This window comes from Phoenix dactylifera, chromosome 2 (genome assembly GCF_051530095.1).
Source record: "Phoenix dactylifera cultivar Ajwa chromosome 2, Ajwa_hap1_PhDact_Kaust_v1.1, whole genome shotgun sequence".
NCBI lineage: Eukaryota > Viridiplantae > Streptophyta > Magnoliopsida > Arecales > Arecaceae > Phoenix > Phoenix dactylifera.
Window position 1 is genome coordinate 11,883,894 of NC_143191.1, and position 24,404 is coordinate 11,908,297.

At 36.0% G+C, this 24,404-nt stretch overlaps 2 protein-coding genes across 3 annotated transcripts; both read right to left on the reverse strand.

The window, feature by feature from the left end:
- Positions 1 to 4,771: 4,771 nt before the first annotated feature.
- Positions 4,772 to 9,237, reverse strand: LOC103707180 (tetraspanin-7). Its single transcript, XM_008791578.5, has 2 exons — positions 8,631 to 9,237; positions 4,772 to 6,362 (listed from the first exon to the last, which is right to left on the reverse strand). Exons 1-2 carry the CDS (start codon positions 9,129 to 9,131, stop codon positions 6,045 to 6,047), a joined length of 819 nt encoding a protein of 272 aa, XP_008789800.3. The 5' UTR covers positions 9,132 to 9,237; the 3' UTR covers positions 4,772 to 6,044.
- Positions 9,238 to 15,390: 6,153 nt separating this feature from the next.
- On the reverse strand, positions 15,391 to 22,938 carry LOC103707181 (E3 ubiquitin-protein ligase GW2-like). 2 transcript variants are annotated; one of them, XM_008791579.4, is made up of 8 exons: positions 22,543 to 22,938; positions 22,388 to 22,439; positions 22,239 to 22,284; positions 19,675 to 19,756; positions 19,433 to 19,550; positions 19,254 to 19,353; positions 16,756 to 16,822; positions 15,391 to 16,607 (listed from the first exon to the last, which is right to left on the reverse strand). In XM_008791579.4, the coding sequence occupies exons 1-8, from the start codon at positions 22,741 to 22,743 to the stop codon at positions 16,401 to 16,403; spliced, it is 873 nt and encodes a 290-aa protein (XP_008789801.3). In that variant the 5' UTR covers positions 22,744 to 22,938; the 3' UTR covers positions 15,391 to 16,400. The 2 variants fall into 2 exon arrangements, with proteins under 2 accessions (XP_008789801.3, XP_088571464.1); XM_088715338.2 differs by having other exon boundaries at positions 15,961 to 16,599.
- Between the last annotated feature and the right edge of the window lie 1,466 nt (positions 22,939 to 24,404).

Below are 24,404 nucleotides of genomic sequence, written 5' to 3' on the forward strand. Positions count from 1 at the left end.
CCTCTATATCTTCTCTCTCCTCTCTCTTGTTCCTCTCTTTTCTCCATTTTCTCTCTCCACTTTCTCTCTCCAGAATGTCCAAGAAACTTAGTTTCGGTCCAGTCAACCTAATTTACGAACTCGAGTTGACCTTTGTAAAGGGTCTGTTCCACCCTAGTGTCCGGGTTGCCTAGTAGACTGACACCCTGGCCCTGTTGAATGGCTTTTAAAGGTTCATTGATGAACCAAATTGGTTAACCTTAGCCCTAATCGAGACCATGCCCTATGATTTATTGATCGAGTCGCTCGGGTCTAAACTATCCGGAGCCACTAAATACTGTTACCCGATCAATTGTTTCTTTTCTTATTTTGAATGGAAATTAATCTTGCTTTAAATGTTGTTAATAAGATTAACTAAACTGCCTAGTGAAGTTTGATGGCTTAAGGCAAAAGAGATAAGTAAATCTTATATTTCTTGCTAGTTTTCGAACTATAAATAGATCTTGCACTCTTTATGATCATGTCTTTCGTACATAAAATCTGCTTGTAGAATATCATGTTTTTCTTAGAATTATGGATCAACATATGTGTTATGAAAATCATGCTTTATTATGAAAAAGAGTTTCATGAATATTTTGATGAAAATAGCTCTACTATAAATTTGATCATATCATTTAGTGTTTTTCACCTATTTATGTGTATATTTTAAGAAAAAGATATAAGTTTTCTAAAGGCTTTATGACCGCCTCTAGAAATGGAGGCCAATCGACACTCTAAAGCTAACATCCAACGAAAACGGCCATCTACCAACATGTTAAAGTTGATAATGAATATGTATTATAAAATCTTGTCGATTATGAAAATGACCTTGTCACGAGTTATAGCAGCCATAGCGTGAATTTTTGTGAGCAAGGTTTTGAACTATGATAAGAATATTTATGTATTTATTTGCAAAATAAACTTAAAGCTATGTTTATGGAATATGAATGATTTATGCATGCATAATTTACTTATGAATTGTTTTATTAAACTATATTATGAAATGCTTATTTTTGAATAGCTGTTATTTTTCTTAATAATGCATTGAAATGAAAAACTTATCCCAGTAAGGTAGTGAAAGGCTTACTTACTGAGTTGTGTACACCTCTGTTTTCATTTTTCTCAATGCAAATAAGATCAATAGAGACGAAGGTTGGTTCATACTTGGAGTTCGTACTAGCAAGCTTGGCAATTTGTAGAAGAGTTTTAGTAGTATATATCTAATGATTGGCTTGGCATAGATGTTGGATTTTAAATGCTCTGTACTCCTTTCTCTTTGGTGAAAGTTGGACAAATACTATTTTTCTATAATTTGCTATCGTGAGCTTCGTGTTCTTTTGGATTGTACCTTTCGATAGCACGGCCATGTCATGCTCCGAATTTAAGGCGCGACAAAACATGCGCCGAATCTAGGTCGTGATATTTAGTCCTAATTTATTCAGCTATTTAATACAACTTCAAATAATCGTGCATTAAATTTTGAAATTTTAAAATTTAAATGTAATAAGAGCAAATAATTAAATGATAACAGCAATGAGTAGAGCATTCGACATTATATTAAATAAGATAAAATATTTTAATTAATGGAGGATAGCAAATAACTGCTTAGATATGCATTTAATGTGTAGGTTTCGCAATTTTGAAATAGAGTAATTAAAACAAAATAAAGTGTAGTAGTGGGTTTATAAATAGAGTATTGAATATAATTTAAATATACCATTAATATTTTAGTGTAGGTTAGAATAAATAAAAGAATTTTATACCCAATATAATAAATTCAGACTTTTGCACGGCGTTCAAAGCAGTCTAAATAATTTGTTTTAATTTGAAGAACTATTTTAAATTTTCTTCACTATTTTCAAGCAACAGGAATAAGGATATAGTTTTGAAATCTATTTTAATGAATTATGCATGAATTCAGAGCAGCAGATTGTAAAGATTTTATTTGGAAAACTGAATTAAAGCTTCCTGCACAAATGTCAAAGGAGCAAGTTTGCAAGTTTTAGTTTTAGTGGATTTGATTCTGATAATTAACTTGAAAAGATTCAAAACATCTTTCAAAATTGAATCTTTTTTTCTTTCTTTCTCCACATCTGTATGTAGAAGAAAGCTAGAAAAAATTCTACAATTTTTTCTTGCAGAAAAATATTTAACCAAATTACAAGATAACAAATTTCAATACAAACATTCAATAATGAATTACAGTCCGGAAACTATATACAAATACTAGCAACTATATATGAAATTTGTTCATAGAATGTTTATATCTTCTAATAATTATGAAACAAAATTGCTACTATTTGCAATTATTATTTTTTCAAAGATAACATCATACAAACAAATAATTTTAAAACTAAATAATACAAGAAATTCAAGAAGAATTGGAGAGGTGTGCTTCGAACGAGATACGTAAAAATACTCCTCTAAGAACAAATTTTGCCCTCTCCTGCATGTGTCAAATAAAATCATCTCCAAGTACAATAAATCTGACTTAGCCCAAGGCCTTCTATCACGATAGACACTAACCCAAAGGACTCTTTCAATTGCTCAAGAAAAAGAAGAATAGAGAAAACTAGATAAATGAAATTCGAGAGAGAAGAAAGACAAATGTCGAGAAAAAGAAACGAAAAATTCAAGAGAGAAGAAAGAAAGCTCTCGGCAAGAATAGCAGGCTACTTGCACTTCTCAATTATGTTTGAGACACTGGACATGAAACTTTAATACAGAGCTCAAGCCAAGCCGAGCAACCATGTGCATGTGGTCGCAAGTCCAAAACCCACAAATTCCAAATAGGCTTGGAATTCATGGACTTCAATAAGAGGGGTGAAGAGTTCTATAAGTGCAGTCGCATGCAGCTTAAATTGTAAATATTGGCCAATTTACTTATTTGGATGCCTGCAACTCAAATTGCACATAATATTGAGTTGCTCGCTAGGCTGCAACTTAATACTATTTTTTGGTAAATTGATGTGCGGTCAAAATAGCTATGGTATGAGTTACAGCCACTCGAGTAGATATTTTAAATTTTTTTAGAAAAATCTCTCCTCTTTCTCCTCCTTCCCTTCCTCTCTCCTCCCCTACCCTGCTCCAGAGTCCCTCCTTCTCACGGCCCTCCATGCCATTACCAATCCCTACCACCTATTGGAGGCCCACAACCACATCCTCCATCTCTAACTTCACCATACACTATAGCAAACCTCTCTCTTCTCCTCCTCCTTTTCCTTTCTCCTACCCTACCCAGCTCCCAAGTCTCCTCCTCCTTTTCCTTTCTCCTCCCAACCCTGCTCCTAAGTCCCTTCCCGCGACCAACCTGGATGCCACTACTAGCCCTCATCATCTCCAGAAAACCTATACCACCTCCTCCATCTCGGACTTTACTGTGCTACCCTGCTCCTCTACTCCATCTCTTCTTCCTTCACTTCCCACCCCCTCCACCCCCATCCTCCTCCTCCCAGACTCTCATCCAAACACAAAAAATGAACCTCCTCATTAATCAACTGCAAGAAGTAGGCTTCCTCGCCAATCAACTAATACAACATGAGTTGCAAAGCAACTTGAGTTCCCGCTCAACTTCAACTATAAGGTTCCAAAGAGCCCCAAAATGCGAGTCTATTTGCATTAAAATATCAAATGTGGGGTTATCAAATAAAGGGTTTAAAAATTTGAACCTTTTGAAACATTTTTACATAATTCTTACGGGCTCCACAGTTGCTACCATGGCCTCTTCCAGATATTCCATATCCTCCCACACTTACCACCATGTTCATACATATTTTCGACAAAGGACAAGGAGGAACAAGTCAGATAGGTCTTTAAGAAAGTCAGAGGGAAGTTGGGAAAAGAATTTGTAAATATTATTATTGATTAAAAAGAATTAATAAGAGACTTGACAAGTTGTCATATTTTAAGTTGATATATTGGAGAAGTCAAGAAGAATGGCTGAAGTTTTAGGAATAATTATTTGTGTTGGAGGAGCGATTCTAATGGCATTGTTCAAAGGACCAAAGCTTCTAAAATTTGGATTACAAAGAGCAGGTGAGGACTGGGTGATTGGTTGCCTTTTTCTCTGTGGGAGTAGTTGTTGCTCACTTTGGCTGATTCTACAGGTTACTACTTCATTGGCCTTAGATAAAGCAAGGTACTATTAGTAAGTCAGCATTTGATAAGATGAATTTTTTTACAAAGGAAAATGATTGTGTAAAATCTCTAGCATTACATTTTTATAGCTTTTGTTTGTTAATTAGTCAAGAGGAATGGTAGGAGGAAAAGCTTAAAAAGTTGTTTATTATTTTCAGGGCAGCGAGAGTTAATTTTGCATATGTTTCATATCTGAAAACTTAGCAAAATATGCGACATAGATCCTCTGTATAATTTTTCTCCCTCTTCTTTGTACATATTATAAATTGAATATAGATGATTCAAGATATAATCATGATCAATCAAAGTACAAACTGTGACTTGGTTTACTCCAATGAGAATTGATCATTGAATAATTTTTTTCATGCATTTGTAAGTGTGATTGCCTTTCTTTTTCTTGCTTTTATTGATATACTGTTAATTTTCCAGCTTAAGAGGCTTGTAGGCCATGTTATGGGGCAAAGCTAAAGATTTGTGAGGAAACAAGTAATTAGACAGATCCACAAGAATGTCCCCGGAAAGATTCCAATCACAATGAGAAAAATTAGAAGAAACACCAAGAATCAAAAGATTTTTAATTTCAGTGTGCCTTTTGCTAGGCATTAGTCCCTCATTAACTTCAATCAAAATAATATTTTATGCTCTGGATATGTCATGCCTGAATTTTTGTTATTACATAGTTAAAAGTCCTTCGCAAGGAATATCTCACTCTCTAGTGCACTGCAGAGGCCTTTCACTTCATAAGCCCTACTAGAATATTAGAAATTAGAACATCTTGGTATGATTTCCAAGATGATTTCCACCTAGCATGATTATGAGAACTTGGTAAAACACCAACTCAATTGATGATGTTGCTCTGTTTGGGCAATTCTTTGTGAAAACTTTGCACACCTCGACCAAGTCTCCAACTCATGATGACTTCCCATCCTTCTCATTCTGGCTTTTGGTCTGCATCATCGAACAGGGGACTAGTTGACAATTTTCAACACACTTAACGCAGCCCAGCCTGTTAAATTTTCCAGGTTCAAACTTCCCTTCTGACTTCAGAGTTTAATACAATGTTCTAGATTTTTGGTATCATATGAATGTATGTGACTGACTAACTAATCCAAAATGTATATTCTCTAAGTTTTTTAATCTTTTGGTTTCACATGAACAATCCCTTATCAACTTCAATGGAAGATAGTTACATGTAGGTTTACATGTGCCTGTCTGCCTTCAAGATATCCAAGTTCTGCTGAAGATAACAATAAAGTTCAGGATAATTGGCATAATTCAGATGCATTAAAACTTAGATGCACCTTCAAAACAAGCTCTCTTTCTGTTCCCTTCATATTCCAATTTCCATTGGCATCATAATTGGCATCTTTAAAGTTGTGTTCTACAAGGTGCCTGCCAACTAATTAATTTTAGCTATGATTGATGCTCTTTCAAAGTATAGGACTGGAGCTGTGGATCTCAGGCATATACCCCAAACACCAGCTTCTAGAAGAGCTATTCTGCATATAAAAATTCAAACTCTCAAGCCTAATCCAACCAAAACACTCTGTCTAACCCTGAAATGCAACAACCTCGCCTACTACTCACTGGTTATGCACCAAAACAACTATAAACAAATGTTTTGATGTCAAAAGGCTTGAAATTTCCAATGATCTACGAACCTACCAATATGCTGGCCTTCCATTGGAAGAAAGAAAATTAATGGTTCAAGTCTTCCACCTTATCCACCCAATCAAACAAATTCCACATTGCCCTGGCCTCTGCTTCCTATCAATAATTGAACTGCTAAAACAACCAAGCAGCATAGACTTTGCATGGGAAAAATCATTAAATAGGTACTCAGGCAAATGAGAACAAAGAGAAGCATTAATAGGAGAAACCATCACCCTCTAGGCATATCCTCCTTTCCATCTTGGGTAAGCATTGTCATGCCTGTTGTTCCTGAAGGCACAGCATCCAACAGAGTAGACAACAATAAGGAAGATGAGGAAGACGATGTTCGCGATCGCAACCTTCTTCCAGTCATTCTTGATGTTGGCAAGGACCCCTGCCTTGCAAGATTGGCAGTTATAGCAGAGGACAGATGGATAGTTTTGCCATGTATTGCAGTCTGAATTATTAGAAGAGGTAAAATCAGCAGGTTTATCCCAAACTGTTCCATTCCGGTAGGTGAAGTTGCATTCAGTGGGAGGCTTGCAGCATCCAGACTGTATAAACAAAACAGGCAGAAATATCTAAGTTTAACAAAGTAGACAAGAATTGAGATTTCGGTCAGTTGCATGATTTAATATCGGATCATAATTTAAACATATGGAGAAACCACATCCATGGACACATGACAATAATCACCAGTATCATAATGCCAATGCTGAGGTCGTGACCACTTAACTAGGAACCAGTAAATGCATCCTCATTTTGTAAGATGTCCTCCTTCCATACCTTTCTAAATCAATATGGCCTATGGTAAGGATGTAACTCTTATTAAAAAGTGGTATACTGATGTCTCTTGCCATCAAATTAAGCCCCCCATCTAAAACAATCCTACAAAAAGCATCACATGCATCTGTACCAAGTCCAAGGTTTTGTTTTCTACTACACCTGAGACTGGTCCACCAATAATCTGATATTCTAAAGATATTTTATGGTCATCAGAACGGAAGTCAGTTTTGGGACATAAAAGAAAGACCGATAAGCTCACATTTAAAGGAAATAACAGCATTCAAATTGAGGAGGGCCCTAGCACATGAAAGATGAATGTCATTTTGATTAAATTAAGCCATCAACAGGTATTAAAAAAATATCAACAGCTTTCAGGTATAGATACTAGTTCTCTCTGATAGCAGTAAACAAAAAAACTACACAGTTTTCTTAATGAATGGATGCAATCTAAAATCCATTATTTAACAGGTCTACTTGAGTAATTTGTATCAGTAGTTAGAAACCATTAGGAGGATCGCACAGACCGTACGTATTTCCAAAGCAATATATTATAAAAAACTTTGTAGTCGCAAAAATCAAAATTGACATGTCCCAAAATTTCAGCCGCGAACAAAGCTCTAAATTTTGAAAACTTTCTGAACTTGCTAAAAAGCCCCACATGGGAGGTGTTGCAATAACGGCAACAACCAAATTTCTAGGACTCGAAAGATTTCTCAAGAACATCCTCGATGTCAGTCAAAGTTTGCAACTTGGTTTTTGTATAAATAAATTGATAAATAAATAAACTTCAACAGTTAGATTGAACAGCATGATTAAAAAGAATATAACCATTAACAGAACTCTTATTGAAGAAGGCCTCAGAAAAACTGAAAGTTAAGAATAAGGGGTAATCAATCTAGACTTGAGGATTACCCAATTTTATGAATCACGTTAAGCCATGTTGTTTTTGAAAAACTCAAAACACCAGAGAATATTACAATAAAATATACCCATGGAGACAGAAAATTTATCTGGACTCAATTTATGACATGTATAAGACTTAATTTAAGGTCTACATAATCAGTGTGGACATCCTGCAAAAAATTCAAACTTAAATATCATGATCATCTAGAATTCTAGATCTCAAACTGCCGAACATGTGGCAGTAAAATCAAAAATTTGGAACAAAAGGAAAACAAGACACATAGATAAGTTCCCCAAGATCTACTAACCTATAAGACCAATATCGATCAATGAACCCCAAAGAAAAAAAACAAAGAAAGAAATTCACAACAACATTAGAATGCCTAGGAAATTCATTAAAAGGATTACCAAAGAAAAAAAAAAAGCAAATTCAACAGGAAACACCCAAGTATCAAGCAAGGACCTTTAACAAAAACCGCCAAAAAACAAAAGGTACCCATAAAACTACCAAAAACACACACAGCCGGAAAGCGGTTCCCAAGGAAAAGAATGATTTATATGGAAACAATACACAGAAGAAAAAAAAAAGGCTACATCTCCGGATGACCAAACAGAAACCTAAAAAGAAAACGAAATACACACAGAAAACCATTTGTAGAGATGAGACAAGGAAGGCAAATATAAAGCAACTCACCAAACCATCAGAAAGCTTTTGCATGTCATAAGACTACACCAAGAAACAGAAGATCCATGAACCAAAACCATCACTTTGGCACGTCAGTTTGGCCAGGGAACAAAAAAAAGTGTTAAAACAAAGAAAGAAAAAGAAAGCAAGATCCAAAATGAAAAAAGTATTTTTATAAGACCATGGATCAATACCACCTCGAATATTGATAGGTTAGCGCAGATGAATCCATGTTCCGAAAATATAAAGAGAATCGGAGACAAGAGAAGAGAGAAAGTAAAGATTATTGTTTGACCATCTTGACGAAAAAAAGAGATTTTGGTCGATGAATCCATGCTCCAAAAGGACCAAAACCATCAAAAAATAATCAATAAAGTAACAGTACCCATAGGAAAAGAAAAGGATCAAATTTTTAACCTTTCTTTCAGAAGATCGAAGAAGACTATACCTGGGTCGGCGAGAGGTTGTTGTTGATGAACTCATCAAGCGTCTGGTTCTTCTCCTGCAAACTCTTGCAGACGTTGCTATCCTGCAAGCAGCTCCGGATCTTGCGCCAGTTCCCCTCGTTCTCGACCCGCTTCTGGAGCCAGTGGGAGTAGTCCCCAAGGCGGTACTCCTTGTATCCCCGGCCGGAGACGATCTCACCTGCGCCGCGATTGGTGACGACGAAGGCGAAGACGGTGAAGCAGAAGAGGAGGACGATGAGGAGGAACATCACGAGGAGGTAGAGCCAGAGGAGGCAGGAGACGCGGCCGCAGGCGCCGAAGAGCCCCGCGAGGGACACGAGGAGGAGGAAGACGCCGAGGACGATGACGGGCCGCTCCAGGAACTTCTCGCAGTCGGTGTGGGCGCGGTGGCTCAGCCAGATTCCGGCGCCCAGGATGGGGATGGAGAGGAGCAGCGTCAAGATGTTCAAGATCCCGATCAGATTGTTGCTCACCCGCACCATCCTCTTTTTTCTATCTCTTTTATTTCTTTCTGGCCTCCGGTGGGTGAGGGAAGGATTGGAGGACCGTTGGGAGGGAGGGAGGGAGGTAGGAAGAGGGAGGAGCCAAGGGGCAGGAGAGTGGAGATGGAGGAGTATTTATAGGAGTCGGATGGAAAGGAGACTTCCTTTCTGAACTGGGAGGACCACTTAGCCAGATGGTGGGCCTGGCCCAGTGGGCTCCACAGAATAAAAAAAAGAGAAATATTTTGATTTAGATATTTCCATTTTAGAGATATCCTAAAGCTATGCCTTGACATCATGAGAGGTGGTAAGCAAGATTTAGTATCGATACCGACCATATTAGCATACGATATGAAGAACAAATCGACATTTGGTATGTTAAATTGGATTTATATCGAACATACTGATATTGTAATAGAATGATATGGTACCAAGATCCTCTTTGTCCCTCCATATTGTAAACTTTGTTTGAATTTATTTTAATAAAATTTTAGTATATTTAAATTAGTAGATCAAATCAAAAGTTAATTTAATTTTAAGAATTGCAAATAGTAAACTGAAGTTGTGATGTGTCTATAATAGTGGGATTGATATCATTTATAAAACATGATCTATGTGATGGGACAAGGGATTTTTTTTTTCTTCACTTCATTCTCTCATTTCGTGTATTTATTGAGCATCGGGTCTTCTTGATTTGATAAAACGTCCGATTGGGCCGGGCGCTACATTAAGAGGTTGTGAAAAAGAGAGAGCGGCTTGGAAGGTGAAAGTACATCATTATCCGTTTGGTTTGCGGGAGATGAAAAGAAAAAAATATGGTCAAAAAAAAAAAAAAGAGCTTAACTTTGATCGGAGTATTTTTTTAAAAAAAAGTATTTTATAGAAATAAATTTCTTATAATTTATGGAGAAAAATCTATGTAGGATATGAAAAATTTTAATTCCTACCAGCTAAGAATTAGGTTAATTTTTTTCCCGAAATATATTCTTAAGCTTTTAAATAAAATATGTAACATCTTTTTCTTTATTAGAAGTATAATAGATACATTACATAATTTTTTCAGAAAAATGGATGCTCAACCAAACTGTGCCACTTTTTTATGATCAACTAAATATACAAAAATTATTGTTTCAGACATTGTATATCCAAATATCAATTTTTCATAAAAAAATATTTTAATAAAAAAAATTGCAAACCAAACAAATCCCATATGTTGCTTAAGATGAAGTCAAGAACCGGGCACTGGTGCATACTGAAACCCTTGCATATTATGACCCCGTAGCATTTTAAAGGCATAAACCACTACACGATAAGGAATCGTAAGCAGTGTTTACAGGTAGAGATGCGGTTGCTTCAACGGGCTAAGTGTTAATATCTCCATTCCTTGGAACACGCTCCCTTACAAACTAGGAAAATGCAAAGGCTTTTAGATTGAATATAATTTGTGATGCGCATCCAGGCCAGCCACAACTCACCAGAAGGACCAAGCAATCAGAGTTCACCACGATGCCAACATGTGGTTGATCAGGAGCAAGTACTTGGTGGGTGCATATCATGAGCTCCCCAAGATTGGCCGTATCCTAGCTAGAGGCCCTAGTGATCACGAAATCCTACCAATGTGACAAGCATAACGTTATCCGCGTGCGAGACATTTACGCCTGATGTCCAAGTCATACCCAGTTCAGTCATTTTTGGTTGGCCCATGTGCCCTAATTCTTCGGTGGTAAGTAAACTCCTTCATCCTTATAATCAACAAAAAGAGGGAAACCCAGGAGGTAAGTGCTCAAGATGTCCTAACAGACTGTGAAAGAATCTCCTTCTATTTCCTAAGCATCATTCTAATTTAGGCATCGGAGAGTCCCCTACCGGATACGCTCTAGCCAGAGGACTTCTTTGTTTATGCTGTTTTAGGTCAGAGTGTGGCCACCCAATAAGAACCCTCATAACGGTCGTATGCTGCACGCCCTCTTCGATTCCGAGCGAAGCAACCGACAGCCGAGCTCTCTAGTGTCGTCGTGCCTCTCAACGCTTTCCTAGGACGGAAGTGGCAACGATCTGAATTACTGAAATAATAGGTATAGATTGATTTGTTGGGTATTTTCTTTTTGAATTTTGATATCTATATCTTTATGGACACTTCTACTGAACCAAATATATCAGGCTTGATTTGGGAAGATCATTTGGTCACGCATCGTACATGCTGAAGTTTTCAATGATCTCAATCAAGGTGGATATGCCACTTGTTTTCTCTGAGTATGTTCACAAGTTTTTGCGCATCTTTTTTGCCCTTTTCTTTCTCAAAAGCATTACTAAATGTCAAAACCTATGAGTTGTACGAAGGTAAATTTAGTTAAAGTTGTTGAGGATAGTCTCTAGAACTAATTAAGTTTAAATAAAGAAAGATTAGTGTAACAATTTGGTGGAACGAATGTTGTGAAAATTGCATCCTTGACTTAAAATATGGGTACCGTCAATTATTCAAGATATTTGATTACTAGTATTCAAATATGCTCAAAATGTCAATTTGATATTTCAGACTCCTCAATTGTCACTCCTCTCGAGATATTGTTGTTATACATATTAGTTAAATATTTGGACGATAATCTCTCTCTTTTCTCCTTTCTTTACTAAATAATTTTGCAAGTTCTCTCTTCACGTTTTGGTATGCATAAGATAAATCTGCAACACCTTGGATATGAAATTTGTTGCCATTTATTTGCTTGTAATATACTTTTTTAATAAACCAAATATACTTTACTTGCTATTTTTTTAATAATTTGGATAACCAACCAACGTGATCTTAATTGGGTTGTGTGGGTCAGTCCAACATTAATCAGTTTGGTTAATATTCTAAAAGTCGAGAAATGATTGGAATTCAGTCAGTTATAGTTTAGCTTATAACCTAGGCCTGAGAACAAGTCAGATAAAATCTGACCAAATCTATTTTGTATCCAATTTGGATCAAATTCAGATAGAAATTATAGTATCTAATCAGATCCAGGTCCAAATTTAGATAATTATTTATAACTTTTAAGGATCCACATGATTCATCCAGATATTTGGTAATTGGAAGCCCAGCCTATAAGGAATAAAGTTCTTTAAAGAAAAATATTAATCCGAAGACAACTCGGTTAAAATACAATAACCCAAACATCGAATCACAATATGCTGTTGCTAATTTATAAAGCACTAGTATTTTTAACCTATTGAAAAGCATTAAGGTCATTAAAAAAGTCATTTCATGAATTCATATATATTATGATATTTCATATTTTAATCATTATTTTTATAAAAAATGAATATTTTTTGATAATAATAAAAATTTAATTATAGATATTTTCAAAACTTTATTGCTAAATATATTTAGAAAATATTAGTAACTTCAATGTACTCCTATATTTGTATATAATTTTTCTTATAAGCTATCTAAAAAAAAGATAATTCATGATTATTTGTTATTTTTGCTATAAATACAGAATAATGATAATATTTGATAAAAAATTAATATTTTTATATTATATTTTGTTATAAATAATCTAAATTTTATATTTTAATACAATTCAGTTGAACCAGTAACTTGGACTCTTGACCAAATCAGTTTTCATGCAAAATTAATAACTATGCCTTAAATCTTTTGTTATCTTATATAATCACATAATATTTGCATAGTGAATTATGTTACTATCCTTTATAATTATATATTAATGTTAATTTTCATCATTAAGTTTGACTAAAAATTTAATTTATATTAAATAATATCCAACTTATATGTGACTTGCATCTATATCTACTTAAGACAAATATGGATATGCTTAATATCCCATTCATATCCATATCTATTCACAACAAACAAAAATAATACCAACACGATGCACAAGGAGATAATGAAAATTTAAATAAATTTATGTCATAGAAGGATAAATAAAATCTCAAAAAATATATTAAAATTTTATTATAAGTGAATATATTAAATAATTACTGATCATTTAGGCTTTAAAATCTCACTTCAAAGATTAATACTCATGGAAAAGACAAATTGTTTTAATAGAATAATTGAACGTTTGTAGTATGATAAATAAATATTTGCTTATGTCAAGATATCTGATCCTTTTTTATTTGATCCAGAAAATTATGATTCCTTCTTTTCTGAACTTGAGCTGTTGTTTTCATTTGGTTAGAGTTTGAATCAAGTACATCTTGCGATTATTTCAAAACAATAGGGAAAAAACTAGCAATGTTTATATATTTTAAATGATCAAGTAGAGAAATAGTATAGTTATAATGAAAATATAGCACAATTAGACCTTGAGGATGAGGAGTTGTTTGTTGAGAATGTTCAAGCAAAAATATAACATTCCAACAGTTTTCTCTTAAAATTTTTTTAAAAAATTTATTGGTCCACCCTCCTATCATATAGGCATGAAACAGCTTAATTAAAAGATATCATGGTTATACTATCTCTTAAGTATATATTATATAGTTTGCTAATAGGTTTTCTCATGAAGATTTCAGTATTTATATCAAAATTAGTTAAAGCAAGTTCTCCCATACGATCATATATTTTAATATATATGAGATTCCTAGAATCGAAAAAGAAAATGGCTGCTAACTTTTTATAAATATTTAGCAAATTGTAAATTTCTTACTTTAATGATGTTGGTGGATTTTTAATAAATTATTAGTTTTATTTATTTCATACATATCATTGATGTCGCAAATTGTGTTGGAGAATTTAAATACAGAATTTTTATTCCATAGATCTTTGCAGGCAACACAATAGCTTGCCTTAAGTTTAGAAAAACACCAAGCCCCACTTCTAGCTACAACAATCAAGTTTCGGGCTTCCAATGCTTTCAATTTTTACATATAATACTTCAACTAGTCCCATTATAAGAACCAATGAGTAATTGAAAGAAAAAATAGAAAAGCTATTAAGCTTAGGCCATTGATGTAATAAAACCCTCATTATTTATGGAAAATAATATAATAATGACCCTCCTAATTGCTTCGATCGCCATGACACTTACTGGAACATTAAATACACAAAGAAATAGAGGTGAGGATTTTTCTTTTGACCTCCCACTTGGTTCAATCGCCATGACATCCACTGGCATATCAAATGAAGGAAGAATTAGGGTCGATAATTTTTGGAATTTTTTCCCTTATGTTTTTTCAATGGAATGTAGCAGATTGTTTTTAATGGAATATAAAATGTTTTTTTCTATATGTTTTTAACGGGTTCTGCATGAATCTCCTGAAAGGAAGTTAATTTTTTCATTCCCATATGTTTTCTGCATCGAAGAAAATAATTTTTAGTAAGAAAGTATTATGTTGATAATACTTTCCTAAAAAGAAACTAATTTGCGATAGGAAATAATATGTTAAGAAGAGTCTGATACATTCAATTTTTTATGGACTCTAAATGGCTTTCTAAAATATTTTTTTCCTAAAAGAAAATTAATTTTTCTATAGTACATTCTATTATTTTTATTCCCATATTTTTTTCTGCAACGTGATGTTTACAGAGGTAAGGATTTTTCCTAGTTTTCTTGCATTTTTTATGGAATGTAACAGATTTTTTTTTTTTTTGCATGTTTTTTCAGATTTTTTTCCATGTTAAATTTAGGTAGGATTTAGCATGATTTTTCTAAAAGGAAGTTCATTTTTTACATTTACATGTTCTTTCTGCATGTTAATAATACTTTCCTATTGTACCTAAGAAATTAATACTTTCCTAAAATAAATATATTTTTTAATAGGAAAGAATATGTTAAGAAGAGTACAGTTAATTTGAAATTTATGATATGGTGTATATGATGAACTCCAAATGGATTCCTAAAATTTTTTTTTCCTTAAAGGAAGTTAATTTTTCTATACTATATTCTATAATTTTTCCTTTCCATGTTTTTTCCCGTGTGGTAATAATTCAAATTTTCCTAAGATTACTTTATAATAATATCTTAAGAATACTTTTCTAAAAGGAAGGTAATTCAAAAAGGAAATTTATTTTCTCCTTCTCATATTTCTTTGCATGGAGGAAAATAATTTTTTCTAAAATAATATTTTTTATTCTATAATTTTTCTTTCCTTTTTTTTTTTGCATGATGATTCAATTACACCAGAGTTGGTTGGTTGACATATATAACATACATAGATATACTTAACATATTTTAGATAACTTTAACATATGTCGATAATTTAGTTTTAAATATTTTGGATATTGCAAATATATTTTCTATATTTTTAAAATCTTCATGAATTTTGGAAAGAGGTTGACTTTTCTTTCTCCTTTAGATTTAATAAGTCTAGAAAAAGATATGGATAGAAATATGAATATATCAATATCCAATCCGTTTCCGACCTATATTCTAACCTAAATCAAGCCGGCCCATTTGCACCCTTACTCCAACGTTATAGGTCTAATTTATGCGTTAGTTCTTGGATGGTCTACTTTCAGCTTCACAGTGCACTAGAATCATGTATTGGTTAGAGGCTGAGTGCCCATGGGTACAAAGAGCTTCCAATCTAATGACAAGTTCTTGGACATTAATATCATACAAGATATCCGGCACCTTTACAAGACATAATTGTTAAACCTTTGCAATTTGATGGCAGGTCTCTGTTGGTTGTATTTCTTGTATCGACTGTTTCCCCTCATTCCATTGCTAAAATTCTGGAGAGACTCTTTAATCTTCTTCCAACAAAAGTTCTAGATTTAATCTCTGCGCCTTTCTTCTTTGACTAATGTAAAACCAAGCGAACATCAACAGAAATATAAAGAAATTGCTCAGTCCTTGTCTTCTTGGGTGGAAATTGCATCTTGTCACAATAAGATGAATTTTGGCTTCTCATTAAGTTTGTGTAGTGATTAAATATGAATAAAGCACACCTGATCCATTTACATCATCTATGGCTAATCAATTCTCACCGAGCAAACATTCAGCTCGGTGGCGGTGAGAGAAGACAAATCTGAATATATAATTCAAGACAGGAGAAAGAAGAAGATGCAGCAATACTAAGCATTCGACAAGGTCGCTAAAATGTCTGTTCTAATATGGTTGGGCCTGAAATCTGAGAACACAACCCTGCCATGTCATCTAGATGAAGTATGTTCCCATGATATGCACCGGATGTGGAATTATACTGCTTGACCTTTAGACCCAGCAAGCATCAATGGGCGCTGCTACAATGCCTTCACCCGAATCAAAAGAATTAGTCAAAAACTCTGACGGGTCTGAATTGTTCTGATTTCTTTCGCAATCTTCTGATTCATAAATATGTTTCTGCAGAATACCCTCGCTGGCTAATGTCAACTGTGACTCCCTCAGCCAAGGAATCCGAGTAAGAGAACTCTGCTTGATGGGAAGACAATAAACAATTTGTACTAGCATCTGCCTCTTGTGTTCCACCATCAAGTCCAACTATAGCATTTGATCCTGAAGTTTGATTGGTCCCACTGGGATGAAATCTGGAATCCTGTCCAAGAGTAGCATGAAAAACAAATTCTAGATGTAACAAAATTTGTCTGTCTCTGACGCAAGCATACAATTATGGGCCGTATGATATGTGAGATTTCAACAAAACAAAGGGCTTAAGGTAGAGATAAAGGAAGCACGCGGATCACCTGAAGAGATTGCCATATAGCTTCGATCACCATGATTTCCTCAAGATCCATATCCAATTCTTCATGCCTGGACCACATGCTCTGAGTAAAATTACAAGCTTTGAAACATTTAAATATCTACTTCGTTCAATTTAAGTAAAAATTTAGGATAGAAAGAATAGCACAGAACTGCTGAATGTCTCATCCAGCTTGAAATTTCTTTTCATTTTCATTATTCGACAACTTTTAATGGCAAATATAACATGCTTCAATAAACCAAGAAATGATTGTTTGGTTTTCCCCCGTTAGAAGACTGACAGAAACACAGAACTGCAAGGTACACACTTGCAGAATCATAAAACATAAAGTCACTGCTATTAAATTAGTAAATGACCATAGAATATAAACAAACGTAGATAGTACAATCAGTAGAATCCTAATAATTATCAAGGTGATGATGGCATTTATTAGGACAAGAATCCTTGTGCTGTACAAGCCATACCTAACATAGCCTGCATGTCATTCTCTAAATACAATACTCGCAAAAAAATCATGACAATCATGCAAACAGATGAATAATGTGGATCTAAAGAATTGACACCTTTCTTTTTGGACACAAAGAATGCCTCCATTTGTCACCAGGACTTCCCATATACTGCAATTATATATGGTACTAACAATCTCTCTTGATTCCTTGTTTCTCAGTGACATAACAAAGTTCCTGCTGCTGCACATAACGAGAGCTTTAACATTTTGACATCAATATTCTCGATTTGAGCATCAACAAATTCTGCAGTGTACACACCCTGTCGTGTGGGAATGGACATGCCACTTGTTAGCAGATAGATACTCCTTTTCTTGAAATAGACTGGCCGATAGATACTTCAAATTCAAGAGAGATGAATATTGAGCATTATGTTTAACCAGGAGATGTTTAGAGTCTCGTCTTGGTTTTTTATCACCTTTGTATGTATTCTGATTTGATTTTGTAAATCCTAAATTCTAATGACTTATGACTACTTTAGATACTCATGCAAACTGAAGACTCAATAATTTCGAGATTGGCTATTTAATTGCTGTAGCCTTACTAATCTGGTTAATGTTTATTTTACAGCCTACAAAATGAAGTAACAAATACCAACAGAAATGGGAATTAGGAAAAGCTATAAAAAGAGAATAAGATCTTTCATGGAATACTCCAGATAAAACCTCAGAGATTATGACAGAAGTCGATGCTGAAACAAGATCAAAGTAGTTGTCATTGATAAATTCTTTGTTTCATGGACCCAATTGCCTTAGTAACATATAAGAACATCCCTTGACAGCATGAGAAGTATCAACCCAAGATAAAACTTATATGGTATCTGCATATGAACAAAGGCAGGAATGGACGTTTATACCACTTGATCATGAAGAGCAGCATTGGTAATTGCAAGGGCCAAGGTGAGAGACGTTAAGCAGAGTAAATTCACTATTACAGAAAAATAGCTCTATAAGAAGACCTATAAGTCACCAATACGCGCACACAGTCATACATATATATGTATATGTATATATATGGGCCGAGATCAAGTTGCATCAAGTGTAACTTTGAATTAAACAATGGGGTCCCCATGTCAACAATCTATAACTATTATATATGATTTACTATCTCTAAATTGCTTACATGCTAAAAATCATGTGATTTGAAAACCCGCAGCCCATGCATCAAGTAGTCAATTATTTAATCTTATAAATTGTCCAATTGTTTACCACTTGATGCATAGGCTAGAGGTTTCTAAATCATAAAATTTTGTGTGAAAACAGTTTAGCAGTAAATCACATCCAATGGCTCAAAATACTGATGTCAACCCCCATCATCTAACTCCAAAAAAGGTGTAACTCTATAAAGTTACACATGAACCATATAAAAGTTACACTAGGTGTAACTTGAACCTAACGCTATATACGCATACACACATAAGAATGTACAATTACACCATGCTTGAAGCAAATGAACACCAAAGAGAAATACAGAAGAAATAATCCAGCATTTAAAGCCCAAGGATCCTGAAATTAGTTTCTAGAAGCATAATATTGACGAGTGTGACATCTCAAAAAATAATTATGTACTTGGTCATATCTTAATTGTCTAAAAAATGAATTTGCAAAATGAAATATGTGACACTTATATCCAAAGCATAAGCCCCAAAAGGCTTTGGGGCTATGACATTAAGACCCAGAGATGATAAATCAGGCGTGCTCAAATTTCTGGCATGCAAATTCACATGTTACTACGTTCCACAGAAAAGTTCGAAGTAACAGAACACATTCTGAATCAGTTTCTTATCTTGCATGATTTTAGTTAACAACAGCATAACTTAAACAGTATGCAATCCTAATTGATTTTTCAACCTGACAGAGTTTCAAGATATGTTGTCCATAATGTTAAGGGACAGCTGTCTCCATGCACCTTTTTTTGTAGATGTCAATAGTGAAAGTCGCAGAAAATAAATCAATACTATGTAGATTCTTTAAACCTGCTGCAAGTATTTGGAGCGGAGGAACCATCCACATCAAAACTTTCATGCGTTAAGGAGCTGCATCCTAGATCTGATGCAACTCTACCATAATCTGGTCCTACATCCAGAAAAATATAAAATTACAAGAAAACATGAAACAACCATATCATAATCAACCCAGACAGGAGAATAATCACCACTAGATGGTCCCCCCACTTCCAAGAGTGAACATGTTTGATCCGCAAGCATGACTTGAACCGCATTTTGAGATTCACACTGCATCCTTATTTTTGCCTCAATGATCTTCTGCTCTTCCTGCATGACCACAAAAAGAGTCACAGGGCTGTAGCAAGAAACAACTCATCTGCTACACCAAGAAAATGAATTATACATGTCAACTCCAAATGATCAAAGAACCAAGCATAGTTAAGAACCATACGGCTTGTTCAAGGGCTTTCTCTTCCATGGTTCTGGCACCACGATACTCAACTCCATAATAGGGAGTTTTGCAGAATGGGCAGCTTTGACAGTCAAGTACTTAAACCATATGTAAGTTCAATACATTATCAATAAAGCATATAGATAATTCTGAAAACCAGTACTTTGTGTATTGAGATTACCATTTCCTAAAGAGGCACCATTGTTGCCCTCTAAAACATCATTGACTAAAAGGTTTTAACACAGGTCTGAGAGCATAAAAAAGAAGAAAAAAAGTGGGATAAGCAGATCCTCCAATCAAGAAGGGGAGTTATCCTACCTACCAGAGTCCTTTCAAGTTCACAACAGGACCCTCTCTTGTCAAGAGATGCCTTAGTCAGGAACTAATACTAATTTAAAAGCTCAACACAAGGTTGATAACCAGATGTGAATCTCAAAATTAACATAACATGATCTACAAAGCCAACTGAAAATGGATAGAATAAGACCTGTTGGTATATTAATACTCCAATCACAATGTCACTGACCAAAACTAGTATGCTCAATTTGGCTATTTCAGTACAGTTATGTAGTTTTTAGTTTAAACTTGATTTCAACCAGCAAGCTTTGTCATATCATATAAGTCTGCTTTCAACTGCCACAACTGCCTCAATATATATTACAGGCACTGTCACAAACTGCCAAAGAGAGCTCGCCAGCTGGATACATTGTCTTTGTTTTTTTCTTTTTCTTTCTTTCTTCCTTCTTTTTTTTTTGACAGCCTGGACAGAACTTGCAAAACTCCATCTGCAACTTGGGCTTCATTGCTTATATCTACTTATCTATTATCAGTTGCTCTCGACCAGAGTATCCATCTTGCAATGGTTTCTGTTGCGGGATTTTCACCCCGACAACAGCCCGCACACCGGCCGAGCAGGGAAAGCGACTACGTCCCTTCTCGAGGTATTGTCCGCTTCGGGGCTAACTCTGCGGGCGCGGAGCTCGCACAGGGCGCACACCCGACCTGCGGGCGCGGAGCTCGCACAGGGGGCTTGGGTGACCCCTCGCGGTTTTGTCCCACAAAAGGGCCTTCGGGAGGAAAGGTTGGACCTCCTCATTATAAGGCACAGACTATTCCACTGATTAGCCAATGTGGGACTAAAGTTCGGAACCCCATCTCACAACACAGCCCCCCCAGCGGGAAGGTCTGTGCGCGGCCGGGGCCCTTCCTCTAGTGCCAATTGTTGCTGGAAATTGGACCCGGGGGCGACCGTCAGCTGAGAAGGAGGAGCTCCGGCGTGAGATGGAAGGTGGTGGTCCGTCGACGAGCGGCGTCCTCCGGAAGACCTGCAAAAAGCCGGTGGCCGGGGTTTCCGGCGCCAGCCCTGCGATGCTTAAGTCAGAAGGGGCTAATGTATAGAAGGAGGGAGAAAATATGTCTCCTGAGTTTCAGAGTCCAACCCCTTCTAAGATGGAGGGGCTCCCCTTTTATAGAGGATACATGATTACCTGTGATGTGACGAGGCGATCGGGTTACCGTCATGATTAAGCATGTCGTATAAATCAATGCACGATCGTGTGAATTAATGCATTGCCGTAGGAGATCAGGCCGGAGCTGACGAGTCATCGTGGCTGATCGGACGTAGCCAAGCGGATCAGCTGTTTGCCGTGGAGGGCTTGAGATCTGTAGATGGCATGCGCATTAATTGTTGAGTGAGCCGGAGATCAGCAGAGGCCATGCGCATTGATTGTTGAGTGAGCCGGAGATCAGCAGAGGCCATGCGCATTGATTGTTGGCAGCGTAGACAGAGCATGGTCCCTGGTCGAGTTGCAAAAGGATGTGACCGTGGCGGGTGGACGGTGAAGTCGGGCTTCCGAGGTCGAGAATCCTGAGGTCGGGCTTTCAGTTGGGCATCTTGAAGCCGGACGCCCTTATCTCGGGCGCCTCCAGATCGGGCGCTTCCAGGTCGGGCGCCCTCGGGTCGGGCGCCTCCAGGTCGGGCACTTCCAGGTCGGGCGCCTACAGGTCGGACGCCTTCAGGTCGGACGCTTTCAGGTCGGGCGCCTCCAGTCACGTGCTGGCGATCTGCTCACGTGCTTCTGGGCGATTTATTTTCCCCCAACAGTTTCCAGCCAGATGACTTCCATCAGAAAATATGTTATAATGATAATTTCTCAGAAATATGCACTCTTCCAATATGCAGTAGTACGATAAAACAGACAAAAGAACAGAAATCATTTATACAAAAATGAAAGAAAAGAAACATAATTGGCAACCAATGAAACAGTAGCCCACATATCAACTTCTACATTAGCAGCGACACCACTACTGGAATCAAAAAGAATACAAAATTATCATCAGTTTCATCACATCCTTCAAAAAGAAATTAGCTGCAGAAGTGTAAGTACATTGTAATCACCACCCCAAACAACAGAATAGAACTAAATATCGATTTCCTTTAACAATTCTATTTCTGCTTGAAAAATCTAAAAATTCAAATAAACAGCAGTAAGTCAAGAAGGATAGTATAATGTAAAGCAATCAGAAAGAACAAAACAAATATTAGGAAAAAAAATTGAGGATACTGCACTGGACGGGTGATATCAGACGGCTTCATCTGCAAAAAACACTCTGCAAATTACAGAAAAACTTCAAAATTCTTATCAAAGTGGAAAAAAGAAAGACAAACAAAAATATATAATGCATATTTTTAAACAAAATTAAATGAACCCACCAGTGCAAATTCCTTTCGAGCAACACCTGGACCGATTTAAACTTGGAAAGTACTATGGAGGAAAACAAGAAAATTTCTAGTCATAATTGAGAAAATTAGACAAAAATGAGTAAAATTTGAAGAAAAGTCCCCTTTTTTTCTAGGTGGAAACTTACAAAGAAGCAGATGGGGCACTCCTCGAGGTCGCCGAGGTCAGGATCATCGAGGGCGTCGAAGCAGGGAGCAAGCTTCTGGGAGAGAATGAGCTTGCGGAGCTTCTTGTAGTCCACGTCGGAGGGCTGCCGGACCAGCCGCTGCGGCCGCGTGAGCCGCTCCTCCACCGGCCTTCGACGGCTGCGGCACATCCGGTTCCCCATCTCCGATCGCTCCTCCTTCTCATCTAGGGTTAGGGTTCGGCTTTGGCTCGCGAAGAAGAGAGCGGGGAAGGGGGAGAGGATTAAAGTTGGCGCCTTTTTAAGTCGAGGAGGGAAAGAAAAAGGAGGAAAGAAGAAGCAGAGCTCGCAAGCAAGGATGAACAGAACAGTGAGCGGTCAAGAGAAATGCCATTGGCGTGATATAGAATAACGATAATGCCCACAAGCCTTGATTTATATTGTCTAATAATAATAATAATAATAATAATAATAATAATAATAATAATAATAGCAGTAGCAACAACAACAAAAAATATTTCATGTAATAAAAAATATTATTTTGATCCAAAAAACTTAAGTTTCACTAAGTAGACTTATATATAAGTATGCAAATACGAGTTTGAAATTGGCGCTCAGTTTCTAAATTGATCTCAAGTTGAGCTTTACAAAATTTAGGACTTGTTAGGCATTGTCTCCTACATTTAAAAACAGAGTTACAGTAACCAAGATAAAAAAAACTTATTTATTATTATTGTTCTTATTTTCTATTTTGTAAAATTTACTTTTAGTATTTCTAAAAAATAAAAATGAGAAATCTTTACTTTTAGAATTTTCAAAAATAAAAAATTTATATTTTTACCACCATCATGAATACCCCTTCCATCACCAACATCGCCATAATTATTGCTATTGCTCACATTACCATCACCACACCGTAGTTGCCATCATCACTACATTTGCCACAACATCGATGCCTCCGTCACCACCTCCACCACACCACTATCACCACATCCACCACTACCAAACCTACCATCAACACCAGCGCCACCTCCACTATCTCTGCCGCAATTACTATCATCTTCACCGCCATCGATATTTTTATTTTTTATAAAATAATTAACTATACCAAATATATTTATATTTTAAAAATTAAAAAAAATATAAATATAACTTTTATTGTTAGTTTTTCAGAATGGAAAAATAAAAATGATACCAAACAACATCTCAAATGATAAAAGTTTGGTTCAAAAAGGTTTTAAATTACATTACAACGAAGAGTTCTATTGTGGCATTTTAGAAACATCAAAAATAAATTTAAAAAATAGCACAATAGATTTTATGTGATATCTCGTCGATGCTTATCAAAGTGTGAGGATCCATGCGGGCGTGTATTTAGTCCCACATCGGTTATTCGCTGGATAGATCTTGGGTACTTATATAGGATCAAGAAACTCAAATAATACCTTCCGGCTAGCCATTTTGAATGAGGTCCTAAGTTGTTACAAATGGTATTAGAGTGGATCCGGCCCATAACCTATGTAGACTAGGGGACACTGCAACACGGATCCATTGGGGCTGACCACGGGCCAATCGTAGTGTTTGTGATTAGATTTGAATAGATTTGAACCCTTAGCCTGACGAGGACGTTAGGGCTTGAACGGAGGGAGTATGTGAGGATCCGTGCGGGCGTGTGTTTAGTCCCACATCGGTTATTCGCTGGGTAGATCTTGGGTACTTATACAGAATCAAGGAACCTAAATAATACCTTCCGACTAGCCATTTTGGATGAGGTTCTGAGTTGCCACAAAAAGTATCATAAAAAGTACCATCACTTTAACCTTAAGCAATGTACCTAACAAACATTGGAATATGTTATAGGCGAC